The sequence below is a fragment of the Conger conger genome, chromosome 18 (genome assembly GCF_963514075.1).
Source record: "Conger conger chromosome 18, fConCon1.1, whole genome shotgun sequence".
Lineage (NCBI taxonomy): Eukaryota > Metazoa > Chordata > Actinopteri > Anguilliformes > Congridae > Conger > Conger conger.
This window is the reverse complement of record NC_083777.1, coordinates 10,647,003-10,660,639: the sequence shown is the minus strand read 5'-3', so window position 1 is coordinate 10,660,639 and position 13,637 is coordinate 10,647,003. Positions and strand designations below refer to the sequence as shown.

General features: G+C 46.6%; 1 protein-coding gene across 5 annotated transcripts in view; it reads right to left on the bottom strand.

Annotated features, from left to right (window-relative positions):
• Positions 1–3,135: 3,135 nt before the first annotated feature.
• LOC133118264 (C-terminal-binding protein 2-like) overlaps positions 3,136–13,637 on the bottom strand; it is a 96,237-nt gene continuing 85,735 nt past the window's right edge. For all 5 annotated transcript variants that reach the window (XM_061228107.1, XM_061228111.1, XM_061228106.1 and 2 more), the window contains 5 exons: positions 11,191–11,405; positions 9,259–9,389; positions 8,256–8,383; positions 7,529–7,643; positions 3,136–5,096 (listed from right to left, as the gene is read on the bottom strand). In XM_061228107.1, coding sequence (XP_061084091.1) covers positions 4,916–5,096; positions 7,529–7,643; positions 8,256–8,383; positions 9,259–9,389; positions 11,191–11,405 — 770 coding nt within the window. In that variant the 3' untranslated portion in view covers positions 3,136–4,915. The remainder of the gene's footprint in view (positions 5,097–7,528; positions 7,644–8,255; positions 8,384–9,258; positions 9,390–11,190; positions 11,406–13,637) is intronic.

Below are 13,637 nucleotides of genomic sequence, written 5' to 3'. Positions count from 1 at the left end.
CTTTACAGAGTAACAGAAAGGGAAAATGGGAAAGGCCCAACACTACACCAGAGCCCCAATATAGAGAGTACAGGAGGAAAAAAACGCTGGAGAGAGAAACTCCCCAATGGGAAGCAATCTCAGGAGGAACCCGGCTATAGAGGGGGAGCCCATGCTCATACAGCAAGCTGTAAAGGTAGCTATAAATGTAATACATCTGTAATACAGAAATTCAAATGGGTTGAACCGGTCACAGTTAATCAGAAAACTAGCGGGAAAAGTATATGTTACTGTTCTGCTGTGTTTGGCATTGGCTGTGAACACAGGGCTTTTCAAACTCGTTCCTGAGGGACCCCTTTATATGCTGGATTTTGTTCCAAGCACAGTTGCAACCCCAGAATTTTAACAAGCGATTCGTTTTTCTTAATTAGACACTTCTTGCATCCAGGGATCATTTGTTCTCTGAAGTCACATTGTCAGAAATAGCTATACGCATCAGGAAAGAAGTCCCATATCCACATTGTATGTATTGTGCTATATTGCCAAACTATTCCAAAAAAATACTAATCGAACCAAACAAGTTACGGAGCCTGAGGCGAGTCAATGGGCTAATTGGCAGACCAGCAAACCATTTGGTAGGTAATGAAGAGCTCAAAGTCAACGTAAATAAGCTAAACCTGCTTTGTGCTCTTAAGTTCAAGGAGAAAAATATGAAAGAACATACACATGAGCTCAGCATCCTTAATTAAGCAAGAAACTGCCTGTATCAAAAAACCCAGCGTACATCACGGTCTCCCCGGAGTTGGAGAACCACTGTTTTAACATGTCAGCAGTTGCACATCAATTCAACTTCATGCACCACTTTTTACAGACAGTGTCACAAAGACATTTTTTCCGGAATAAATAGGAAATGAGAGACTGAGTTTGATATGTAACTCACATATTTAAAAAAAAAAAACTTGTGTGAGGCTTCTTCAGGGGGAAGAAAGCTTGGGAGGATCCAGGTTATTGAGGTGGGGAGGGACCCGTCTTCCACTGGCCAGCCCAGCACCCAGTTAAAACAGTGGAAGTTAAACTGTAATAGGGAGGAATGGGGAGAAGAGTAAATCACAGCTTGTTGAGCAGATTATAGCCCAGAGCACTAGACTGGTGAAATACACAGTCCAGGCAAAGACGTGTATATTAACATACATCTACTTATGTTTATTTCACACACTGCTCAAACCTGGTCTCTTCAAGGTCTTCGCAACGCTTCAAAAAGTTTGGCAGTGCTTTTGTTTGAGTCTTGGTGTGGCCTGCCAAAATGGGAAGTTCGCCCTTAGTCATATTCAAAGACTACACAATCGCGTGTACCATGGCAACACTATTTGAATATGTAACTTCCGATGTAAACACCAACACCGACCGTAATATCACTGGAGTTCCCGAGGGAACATTCTTGATGAAATTGCCAAACTCACGCCCTAGACTGATATTTACAGTCAACAGAGCTTCTTGTCAGTTTTGCCTTGCCTCCAACCAATGTTTGGATGTCACAACCGAGCATTCCACCACCAGTGCTTCTAGTCTCTCCCTCAGATGTCAATACCAACACGACCTTGAGTCCTCATAAAAGGCCAAATATGCTCAGGCCCTCCTCTAGTCATTAAGATATTATCTTCTAGCCACAGTGGCCCAGCCTAGCACTTCTACACACAACCGGAACATTCTAGGATGCTACTTGTTTAATGAACTCAGGATCCACGCCTGTGTGGAAGCACCTGCTTGTTATATACCTTTTATCGGTTTTATTCTGCGAAATGAAAAGCTTTCCAAGAACGTTTTATACCTGTAGCTTTCCAAGAAAAAGACTATCTGCTGTCATGAGCAAATAGGAATGCATTATGTGGCTCGTAAAGGCTAGAAAATGGAAGCTCAAAAGAACCTTGCAATTGTGGGCAATGTTCCAGAAAAACAAGATTAGTTTTATGCTTGAGAGCCATCTCTTTGTTAGGTTGATTTAAATCCAGTTAGTGAATTATGAGTTATGCGATCTTTGACCTCCTTAAGGCTTATGCATACATAAGCCACTCATAATCATCCACACCCTGGGAGAGAAAGTGTACACAGCACATCAGCAGCCCACCAGTGGCATTCTCCCTCTCCCATCCCCTGGGGTGTGGTTCCCTTGGCGACACCCTTTCCCCGCCCACTGTTTGAGGTTGTCATGACGATCATGTACAGCACAGCACACAAGATCACTGCACGCTTCCCAGGAGGCAGAGGGGAAGCGACTTGAACGCACCCATTGCTGTTACCACGGTGATACCTGTGACAGGTGTGTTTGCATTTAACCGTGTCGAGTAAAACCCAGAGCGACTCTTTTTAGTTCAGTCCACGTTCCAGATTTGGGAGGGCTCCGGGTTTTACTTAAACTCCGTAATCCTGCTTTGTGAAACAGGGCCCAGGTTTCTCAAACTCAAATCCTGGGGGGCTGCAGCATATGCTGGAATTGGTATGTTTCAGAACGTGGCCAATTTAGGTCAGGGACACTCAAATCTTACCCAGAAAGGCCTAATGTGGGTGCAGTTACACACTTGATTCTACTAATCAACCATTAGAGACTTTGCTAAGGGCCTTGATTAGTAGAATCAGGTGTGTAACTGCTTGGTTGAAACACAAGCCTGCACCCACACTGGATAAGATTGAGTGTCCCTCACTTAAGGATCATAGTATCTGAAAAAGGCTGTTTGTTTTAGTGCAGCATTATAACCCCTGATTCAATTCATGGTCTTAAAATCAAGACCTGGTTGAGGGGACTCAGGTGTGTGGATTAGAGGCTGAACCTACACCGGCCCTTTTTAGATCAGATTAGACACCCGTACTCTACAGTACCATTGATTATCAGTTTGAAACAATTGAAATGGAAAAATAACTTGCCAGAAGAATTGATATTTAACATATTTCACTCATAAAATCTACATAAAATAATTGGATGCAGACAAATTGTAAAATGCTAACAGAAATAGGAGCTGTAAAGCTCACGGCTTGCACACACCTAATTTAAGGGATTAAGAAATGAGAAATGTTTTTAAAAAGTACGCAGAAATAAGGATAATTACTCGCAATGCACAGCTCACAGCAAAATAAACCATGAAGACACGGACATCGATGCAATACAATTTAAGAAGTGTATTTTTATTTGAACTGCACTGAATGCTAAATGTTCACCTTGTACAAGAAACAAATACAAATACTCACACTAAAAACCAAACGTACTGCTGAAGGTCTCCTGGCGCTTTCGTCGGGATTCTAGAAGTGTTACACTATTGCTCTGAGAGTACTCAGGGCCCCCGAGAGCTCCAACGGGCTTTCATTAGAACAACAACCGAAAAAGGGTGCTTCACATAAGACAATGGTTATAAGAACAGTTTAAGCAATACAAATCTAGCAGAACTGCAAAACTTTAAACACCAGAAACATGGGATGTTTATTTTATAAAAATACCACAATGGAGGGAACAGGACGGGGTAGAAGAGAAAATATCCAGACCTTTTTTTTTTTCCTTTTTTCTTTCTCAGACAATATTTTGGAGCAAAAAAAAAAAAAAGGAATCTGCAAAAACTGTTTTCCTGAGTCAGTTTAGAAATGAACTTTAGTTGAACCCTTTCCTGTCCAGACAGTTGTAATGGTGTTTTCGGTGAAGAGCCATTTATCGTGAGCCACCATCGCTGAAGAAAGATACGAGTTATGTCCCCATCTATGCACTGTTAAACATAAATAGAGGCTATCCAAAATAATAATAATAATAATAATAATAATAATAATAATAATAAAATTCAGAAATTTAGAAATTCTGTGAAAGCACCTTTCGAATGGCTGATGCTCCCAAGAACTGAAATGATTCCAACAGTCACTTGGTACATCGATCTCTGTACAAAATGAAACACTGAATGTATGAGAATATTAAACACTGACCACAGAAATGTGTAAATATTTCAGAGAGCTCACAGCTCCTGACGTTATGAGATATTTCTGATATCAGATGGATATTTAAGGGCGAAGGAATGCGATTGAAACAAAAGTCTGTCATAAGGGGATAGGATATCTCCACCCATCACCCCACCTGCAGGTGGTGCACATACATTCAGAACTACACACTGAGCTCTGTGGACAAGGAAAGGGTCAAAGTTCACGCTGTAGATTGCCCCAGCCATGGGAAATCTTTACTTCCTTTTCCTGTTGTCTGATAAATATATATTTTTTTATAATTGTGTTTTTTTTTTTTTTTTTTTTGCATTTTCATATTTTTCACATTGAAGAACAAAAGACAAATAGTTGTTTTTGGGATAAAAAGCAGAATAACCGAAATGTAAAATAAACACACGTCATGTAGGAAAAAAAACCCACCGAAAAAACTGATGACGAGAGGCCCTGGGCCTAAGATAGGGGCGGGGCTTGAGATTGCTGAGGGGGGGGCAAAGTCAGTGACAGGTGATTCTCTTGTTCTGCGGAGCTCTCTGGTTGGTCAGGAAACACACCCTCCCACAAGGTGGGGGAGAAGACGGAGCCCGGTATCGACTGGCATTTCCCCCCAAAAAAGTAAAAAAAAATAAAAACAATACACAATCATAAAAGAACAAGTACAGATTTGTGACCCTTGTACCTTTTGACACAACCTCGACCTCTAGTGGTGAAGCAACGCAACTGCGCCCCTTCGATGGATCCGGATGGAGACAGATTGACATACGTACAGACATACGGAACCGAATGCAGTACCCTCAGGGCGAGGGCTAAAAAATAATAATAACAATAATAACAATAATAATAATAAAATATCGAAAAGGAACCGATATGAAATAGTAGAAATGTGTGGAACGTGCAGAGTCTCTCGGCAGGAGCGGTCACTGTCTCTGGCCCCGGCTGTCCGGACATGAAGAGGGCCCCGGGCGTGCTGCTATTGCTCGGTTAGGTGCTCTCTGGTCTCGCTGTGTTTGGAGGGCTGGTTGGGCGATGGGGCCTGGGACGGGTGTGTGCCCGACGGCAGGGTGTGGGCGATGGGCACTCCCCCGGGCACCATGCCCTCCAGCGTCCCGGGGATGCCTCCCGGGGCCACGCCCACCAGGCCGGGCGGGTACCTGCGTGACGAAAGGCAGCGGTCAGGTCAAAGGTCGGAGTGCGATGCTAGGGGGCTGGGCTAGTGTGTGGATGAGCTCCGCGGTCAGGTGTGAGATCTGGACCGTGTCGGTGCTAACTGTGGCCCGTAGCCTTGCAGGGAAACACACGGTCCTGGAACACTACTGCTACTGCTGGTAACTTCGTTGTATATCACTCTGGATAAGAGCGTCGGCTAAATGCTTTGTAATGTAATGATGCAATGTAATGGATATCCTGTCATCGTGATTATAGGACTGCTCTCAGGCTGAAACCTCTCAGAGTAGGGAGGTAGAGAGGAGGAAAGGCACACAAGCAGCTGACTATCTGGTTACAATAGAGAATCTATGAATGTTGCTAAAGTCTGGAAACTATTCTAGACCACAGGCGTGGAAGACATGCCAAGTGCTGAAACACAATGCCCAGAGAAATGGGCCACCTTGTAAAACTGGAGCTAGTTAAAAAAAACATGCTTTTCATCTCTCCAAACTCTCAGCGGTAACAGCAGTATCCACCAGGGTTAAAAAGTCAAAAAGGGTTTGGAGCTATGCATGTTGTAGAGCAGTGGGGCCCAATTACGTGTCATGGAGGGCCGAGAATTTGCACATTTTCATCCCAACCAATAGCTGCTGATTTAACCCATTAACACAGCATCAACTGGCCTGATTCAGCTGGCCTAGTGATTGGTCGGAATGAAAACATGGATACTCTTGGCCTTCCGTGCCACATGATTGGGCACCACTGTTCTAGAGAGCTAAACACATCACACATGTTCATCTACAGAGCTATATCTGGAGCGTGTGAAGGCAGGAGGGGCAGGAGTAGAGGGGTGGGATTGGGCAGATGGTCATGACTCCAGGTGTGGCCTACAGATTGAAGCTGAGCTCCAGACTGTGTCCTGGAAGGTCTACAGAATGACAACGATGCCTCTATGGGGTTCCGTACAGTTTATTCACCCTGAAGAGGGGACATGGCTTCCTAATCAATAGCAGGTCGAGAGCACTGTGAGGATGCAATCTACTCTAGAGCCAGAACAAGAACAAGAGATGGAAAAAAAGGGGAAAACCCTACTGATGTGAACACACTGACTTCAAACCTGAAGAACAGCCCTGGTCCCATTTTACACTGGCCCCTAGGCCTCCCAGAAGAACTGAAACACTGCCTTTCCAAAAGCTGCTGACAGATCAGTGTATCACAGATCAGTGGCACTGTGCTTCTGCCCTGTCAGGTGCAGGGGGTTCTGGGAAAGGTTGGGGTTGGAAATGTAGCACTGGGGCATGCGGTAGGTAAAACAGGAAGTGGCTGCCCTCGGCCAATCAGACGGCCCCGGGTCACTTTATTTACCTGCGTTCTGATTAAGGTCTATTGTTATGGTCTTGGACACCCCCCGTTGCTACGGCCGGTTGGGTTTGGTTGACTCTGCGGTGTGGAAGAAGAGTCAGTCTGTTTAAGACAGGTAGGGGGGTTTGGGGGTACACTAGCTACCCTAACGTGTGTAACGTGTCTCACGTGAGAGTGGGAGACGGACAGAAAGTCCGCTGGAGATGGGGTCTGGGCGAAACATGAGCAGGCGTATGCATAAACACCACTGTCTATATCCCTAGTCCTGGAGAGCCACAGAATCAGCTGGTTATCTGTGTTCAATTTAGACCTGAGGATTCAGATGATGCGAGTTCAACTTGCTTCTTTTCCCCATTAAATGCCAAATCACTATGACAACAGAAAACACCATGGCTCTCCAGTTTCGGGGTTGGCTATCCCTGGTAGTTGTGAGCAACTATATAAAATACTAATAACAACTAATAAAGCATAGCTTTTCTCAGAAGGGAAGCTGACAGGATGTAAATAACTAAGCATAAATGGCCACGTTCACTTTGTGACAAACACCGTTAACATGAGGTGATATAGAAACTGAAGAACTAAGGATTCCTCAAAAATAACAATAAGATATTGTAATAATCTGTCCTCCTGTGAAAAATCTTAATTCTGTTCATGTACGGGAGCCTTTTCCCCCATCACCATCTTTAACTGCAAGCACCAGAGTAGAGACCTGGTAAATAAAGCTATCTTCGTCTCTGTCTGCTACACACTTTTATGCATACACCTGGCAATGTTTAAGAGTGGAAATCTAATAGGAAGATTTAAATCAATGATTCAATACTTTAGTAATTACTTTATTAATTTGAGTGTGAAATAATTCCAGAAAACATGTAAAATCTAAAAGCGTATGTAAAAATACCATGTATTTTGGTAGCCCTTTCATTTTTTCATATGAATTTTGTGTTGTATATCTCATGAATCTTCATTAATGCTGTTGCTGCTCTTTTGAAAAGTGCTGTATGAGATTTGACCAGTACAAAATTAACAGGAGAATTCAAAACAAAACCAAGTTTGCTCCTGCCTTCTCGTATCCTACCTGTAGGGGGCTCCGTTGAGCTCAGGATGTACCTGCTGGTCGATTACTGACCAGGGCGCCGTGGTGACGAAGAACTCCTTGTTGACACAGTTTCTCAGGCTGTCGGGGATCCGGCCTGTGTTCAGAGAGAGAGCACAGCACGACTCAACATCATTACACAACAACACACACAGGGTTTGGGGGGGGTTAGGGTTATGGGTTATGGGTTATGGGGTGTTAGAGTTATGGGGGAGGGGGTTAGGGTTTGGGGGGGGTTAGGGTTATGGGTTATGGGTTATGGGGCGTTAGGGTTATGGGGGAGGGGATTAGGATTTGGGGGGTTAGGGTTTGGGGGGGGGGTTAGGGTTATGGGTTATGGGGCGTTAGGGTTATGGGGGAGGGGGTTAGGGTTTGGGGGGGGGGGTTAGTGTGTTATGGGTTGTGGGGCGTTAGGGTTATGGGGGAGGGGGTTAGGGTTTGGGGGGGGGTTAGGGTTATGGGTTATGGGGCGTTAGGGTTACGGGGGAGGGGGTTAGGATTTGGGGGGGGGTTAGGGTTATGGGTTTGGGGGGGGTTAGGGTTATGGGTTATGGGGGGTTAGGGTTATGGGGGAGGGGATTAGGATTTGGGGGGTTAGGGTTTGGGGGGGGGGTTAGGGTTATGGGGGAGGGGGTTAGGGTTTGGGGGGGGGTTAGGGTTATCGGTTTGGGGGGGGTTAGGGTTATGGGTTTGGGGGGGGGGGGCCCACCTGTGATGGCCCGGCGGATCTCTGTGGCGGCCGCTTCCCTCATCTCCAGAGAGGCCTGCTCACTGTACCAGGCTGTGTGCGGCGTGCAGATCAGGTTAGGAGCGTCCTTCAGAGGGCCCTGGGCAAAGCTGGAGAGAGAGAGAGGGGGAGGGGGAGAGAGAGAGAGAGGGAGAGGGGGGAGAGGGAGGGAGAGAAATGGAGGAGGGAGGGAGAGGAGAGAGACACAGAGAGAGACCGAGGGAGTGAGTGTGAGAGAAAGTGAGAAACAGAGAAACAGGAGGCAGTGTCAGACAGACAGTCATTTGGCAGCTTCTAGTTGTGAGCTGAAGAAAAGCAAGAGACCGCCTCGCTCTCACAGGGCTGTCTCTCCCCGGGTCTGTGACAGGACTAAAAAAGGCAACAGGTTTCGGCAGCGCACAGAGAGCGGGGCCCGGGGGATGGAGTGCGTCGGCAGAACCCTTGCTCGCACCGCAGCGGCCCAATCCCCCGGACGCCTCCCGAGCCCCGCACTCCGCCGCGGAAACACCGCAGAGCACCTCGTTATTTTCCCTCCTCGGCGAGAATCAAAAACTGATGAAACGAAACGCCCGGGTCCCAAACCCGCTTTCAAACCGCTCTGCCGGTTCGGCTGCTCCTGATGCCTGAGTCAGAGTCAGCCAGGCTGTTATTCTATCGGGTTCTGACGCGAAAAGGTGAAGAAAATGGAGCACTGTTAGTGTATAACTAGGAAGGCTACACTCCCAGCTTCGACCTGCTGCCCTCAGCCCAACTGCAGTAATCAGTGAGCTGATTTAAATAAAGAGCGCACTGCCCCACTGCAGACAGCTGAAGGGCAAGGTGAATAAAACAGTGCTCAGGCAGGCTGTGGCACATCCATCGTTAATCAGACGCTAAACCAGCCATGCAAACACATCCATCTGCTCAGCACTGCGGGGAGACCAGTGTGTGGAGGAGGAGGTCCGGTCCGTTCACCGACCCTGCCGAGGCCCCGCCCCCTGCTCACCTGAAGGGCTCTGATTCGTGCACGTCCAGGGCCGCCCCGCGTATCCGGCCCTCCTTCAGAGCCTGGGCCAGCGCCTTCTCGTCCACCAGCCCGCCCCGAGCCGAGTTCACCAGGAACGCGCCCTGCCGCATCTGAGAGGAGGAGGAGGAGGAGGAGGAGGAGGAGGAGCAGCGTGAGGAGGAACAGTATGAGCCGTCGCCATAGCAACTCCCTCTCACATTACCGCTATGTCGTTTGATGGCACGGTCGGTCAGTGACAGTAACACACAGTAACACACAGTAACACGCAGTAACACACAGTAACACACAGTAACACGCAGTAACACGCAGTAACACGCAGTAACACACAGTAACACACAGTAACACACAGTAACAAGTCCTACTAAAGCAAGACAATGCAACAGCAAACACTTACAATAAGCTACATGAAATGGCATTAACTAATGTAGTTGTTAAAATGAATTAATTGACTAATACAAATGCATTAAGCATGACATTAAGTTTTCATTAGTTAATGTATTTGTCAACTACTAACTAATGTATTAGTTACATTAATATTTATATACAATAACAAACTAAAGGATAAACGTTTGTCAATTAGTTCACTATTAACAAATACATTAACAGTTTTTTTAATTCCAATATAAACTGGCATTAACTAATGTAGTTGTTCACAAGAATTAATTATGTACAAATACATAAACAAAGCTGTACCGATTGACTTCTCAGTAATTAGTTGGTTAACGACAACATTAATTAATGCCAATTCATGTAACTTTTTGTAAAGTGTTACCCACAGGCAAAGCACATGAACAGAGGGGAGAGATGGTCGTGGTGACCCAATGTTGGAGTATCAGTAGAGTACTCTAGAGTAGTCCTCTAGAACATCAATGATACGCACACAGAGTTACTTCATAGTGCATTGTGCCAGAGCCTCCATGTTCAACTAACATTAGTGTACAATTTACAACTGCCAAAAATATGAAAATACTTGACATTATAGCAGGGTGTTGGCGGGGGGGAGGGGATTATGTGCCAAAAATGAAGAAATTAAATGAAAGCGGGTGGATGAAAGTAATCCCTTAATCTTGACAAAAGCTGAAATGCAGGGCACGGAAAATGCGCGCGTTGCCAGGCGTGTTTTTATCAGCCCTTTTTAAAAACATCTCCACTCCGAGCCTCAGGCTCCCACTGCCGCCTGCACGGCTCTTTGTTGCCGCGGAAACCTTCGGCTGCCTTTCATTACGAATGCGAAAAGGGGACAGCCCATCTGTATTATGAGAATACATAACAGTTAACCAGGCTTCTCTGTGTAACGGCTGCACTTCATATTTCAAAGGAGAGATTGAAGTCAACCTTGAATTGAAAATGAGGAGGGCGTAGTTGCGCAGCTCGGACCCCAGGTGGCAGCAGTGGGAGTGGAATGAGAGTATGGGTAGTGCCAGCTCCCGGGCTCTGGTTATTATCTCCTGGAACTGAAGTGTGTCAGTGCCGGTGTTCTGGGGGAGGGGATATGGAAGCGCGCCGGACCTGTTTGATGGTGAAGTCGTTGATGAGGTGGTGGTTGTGCTCCCTGAGGTTGCAGTGCAGACACACACACACACACACACTCACACACACACACACACACACACACACAGACAGACAGACAGACCTGTTTGATGGTGAAGTCGTTGATGAGGTGGTGGTTGTGCTCGTTCAGGTTGCAGTGCAGGGACACACACACACACACACACACACACACACACACACAGACCTGTTTGATGGTGAAGTCGTTGATGAGGTGGTGGTTGTGCTCGTTCAGGTTGCAGTGCAGGGACACACACACACACACACACACACACACAGACCTGTTTGATGGTGAAGTCGTTGATGAGGTGGTGGTTGTGCTCGTTCAGGTTGCAGTGCAGACACACACACACACACACACACCTGTTTGATGGTGAAGTCGTTGATGAGGTGGTGGTTGTGCTCGTTCAGGTTGCAGTGCAGGGACACGCAGTCGCTCTGGTAGAGCAGGTCCTGGAGCGTGTAGACGCGCTGCACGCCCAGCGAGCGCTCCAGCCCGTCCTGCAGGTACGGGTCGTAGAACAGCACGCTGAAGCCGAACGCCTTGGCCCGCACAGCCACCGCCTGCCCCGAGCGCCCTGCACACACACAGATAACTGCTCAGACTGCAGGAATAAACCTGCACACACACACAGATAACTGCTCAGACTACAGGAATAAACCTGCACACACACACGGACAACTGCTCAGACTGCAGGAATAAACCTGCACACACACACGGATAACTGCTCAGACTGCAGGAATAAACCTGCACACACACACGGATAACTGCTCAGACTATAGGAATAAACCTGCACACACACACGGACAACTGCTCAGACTGCAGGAATAAACCTGCACACACACACGGACAACTGCTCAGACTACAGGAATAAACCTGCACACACACAGACAACTGCTCAGACCATAGGAATAAACCTATACACACATAGGGATAACTGCTCAGACTACAGGAATAAACCTGCACACACACACGGACAACCGCTCAGACTACAGGAATAAACCTGCACACACACAGACAACTGCTCAGACTGCAGGAATAAACCTGCACACACACACAGATAACTGCTCAGACTACAGGAATAAACCTGCACACACACACGGACAACTGCTCAGACTACAGGAATAAACCGGCACACACACACGGACAACCGCTCAGACTACAGGAATAAACCTGCACACACGGACAACTGCTCAGACTACAGGAATAAACCTGCACACACACGGACAACTGCTCAGACTGCAGGAATAAACCTGCACACACACGGATAACTGCTCAGACTACAGGAATAAACCTGCACACACACACGGACAACTGCTCAGACTGCAGGAATAAACCTGCACACACACACGGATAACTGCTCAGACTGCAGGAATAAACCTGCACACACACACGGATAACTGCTCAGACTATAGGAATAAACCTGCACACACACACGGACAACTGCTCAGACTGCAGGAATAAACCTGCACACACACACGGACAACTGCTCAGACTACAGGAATAAACCTGCACACACACAGACAACTGCTCAGACCATAGGAATAAACCTATACACACATAGGGATAACTGCTCAGACTACAGGAATAAACCTGCACACACACACGGACAACCACTCAGACTACAGGAATAAACCTGCACACACACAGACAACTGCTCAGACTACAGGAATAAACCTGCACACACACGGATAACTGCTCAGACTACAGGAATAAACCTGCACACACACAGACAACTGCTCAGACTACAGGAATAAACCTGCACACACACACAGACAACTGCTCAGACTACAGGAATAAACCTGCACACACACAGACAACTGCTCAGACTACAGGAATAAACCTATACACACATAGGGATAACTGCTCAGACTACAGGAATAAACCTGCACACACACAGACAACTGCTCAGACTACAGGAATAAACCTATACACACATAGGGATAACTGCTCAGACTACAGGAATAAACCTGCACACACACACGGACAACTGCTCAGACTACAGGAATAAACCTGCACACACACAGACAACTGCTCAGACTACAGGAATAAACCTATACACACATAGGGATAACTGCTCAGACTACAGGAATAAACCTGCACACACACACGGACAACTGCTCAGACTACAGGAATAAACCTGCACACACACAGACAACTGCTCAGACTACAGGAATAAACCTGCACACACGGACAACCGCTCAGACTACAGGAATAAACCTGCACACACACGGATAACTGCTCAGACCATAGGAATAAACCTATACACACATAGGATAACTGCTCAGTCTATAGAAATAAACCTGCACACATACAGGATAACGGCTCAGACTACAGGAATAAACCTGCACACACACAGGATAACTGCTCAGACTACAGGAATAAACCTGCACACACACAGGATAACTGCTCAGACTACAGGAATAAACCTGCACACACACATGGACAACTGCTCAGACTACAGGAATAAACCTGCACACATACGGACAACTGCTCAGACTACAGGAATAAACCTGCACACACACGGATAACTGCGTAGACTACAGGAATAAACCTGCACACACACGGATAACTGCTCAGACTACAGGAATAAACCTGCACAGACAGATAACTGCTCAGACTATAGGAATAAACCTGCACAGACACACGGATAACTGCTCAGACTACAGGAATAAACCTACACACACACAGATAACTGCTCAGACTATAGGAATAAACCTACAGACACACGGATAACTGCTCAGACTAAAGGAATAAACCTGCACAGACACACACACAGAGAACTCTGGGACACACATGCAGAGACATT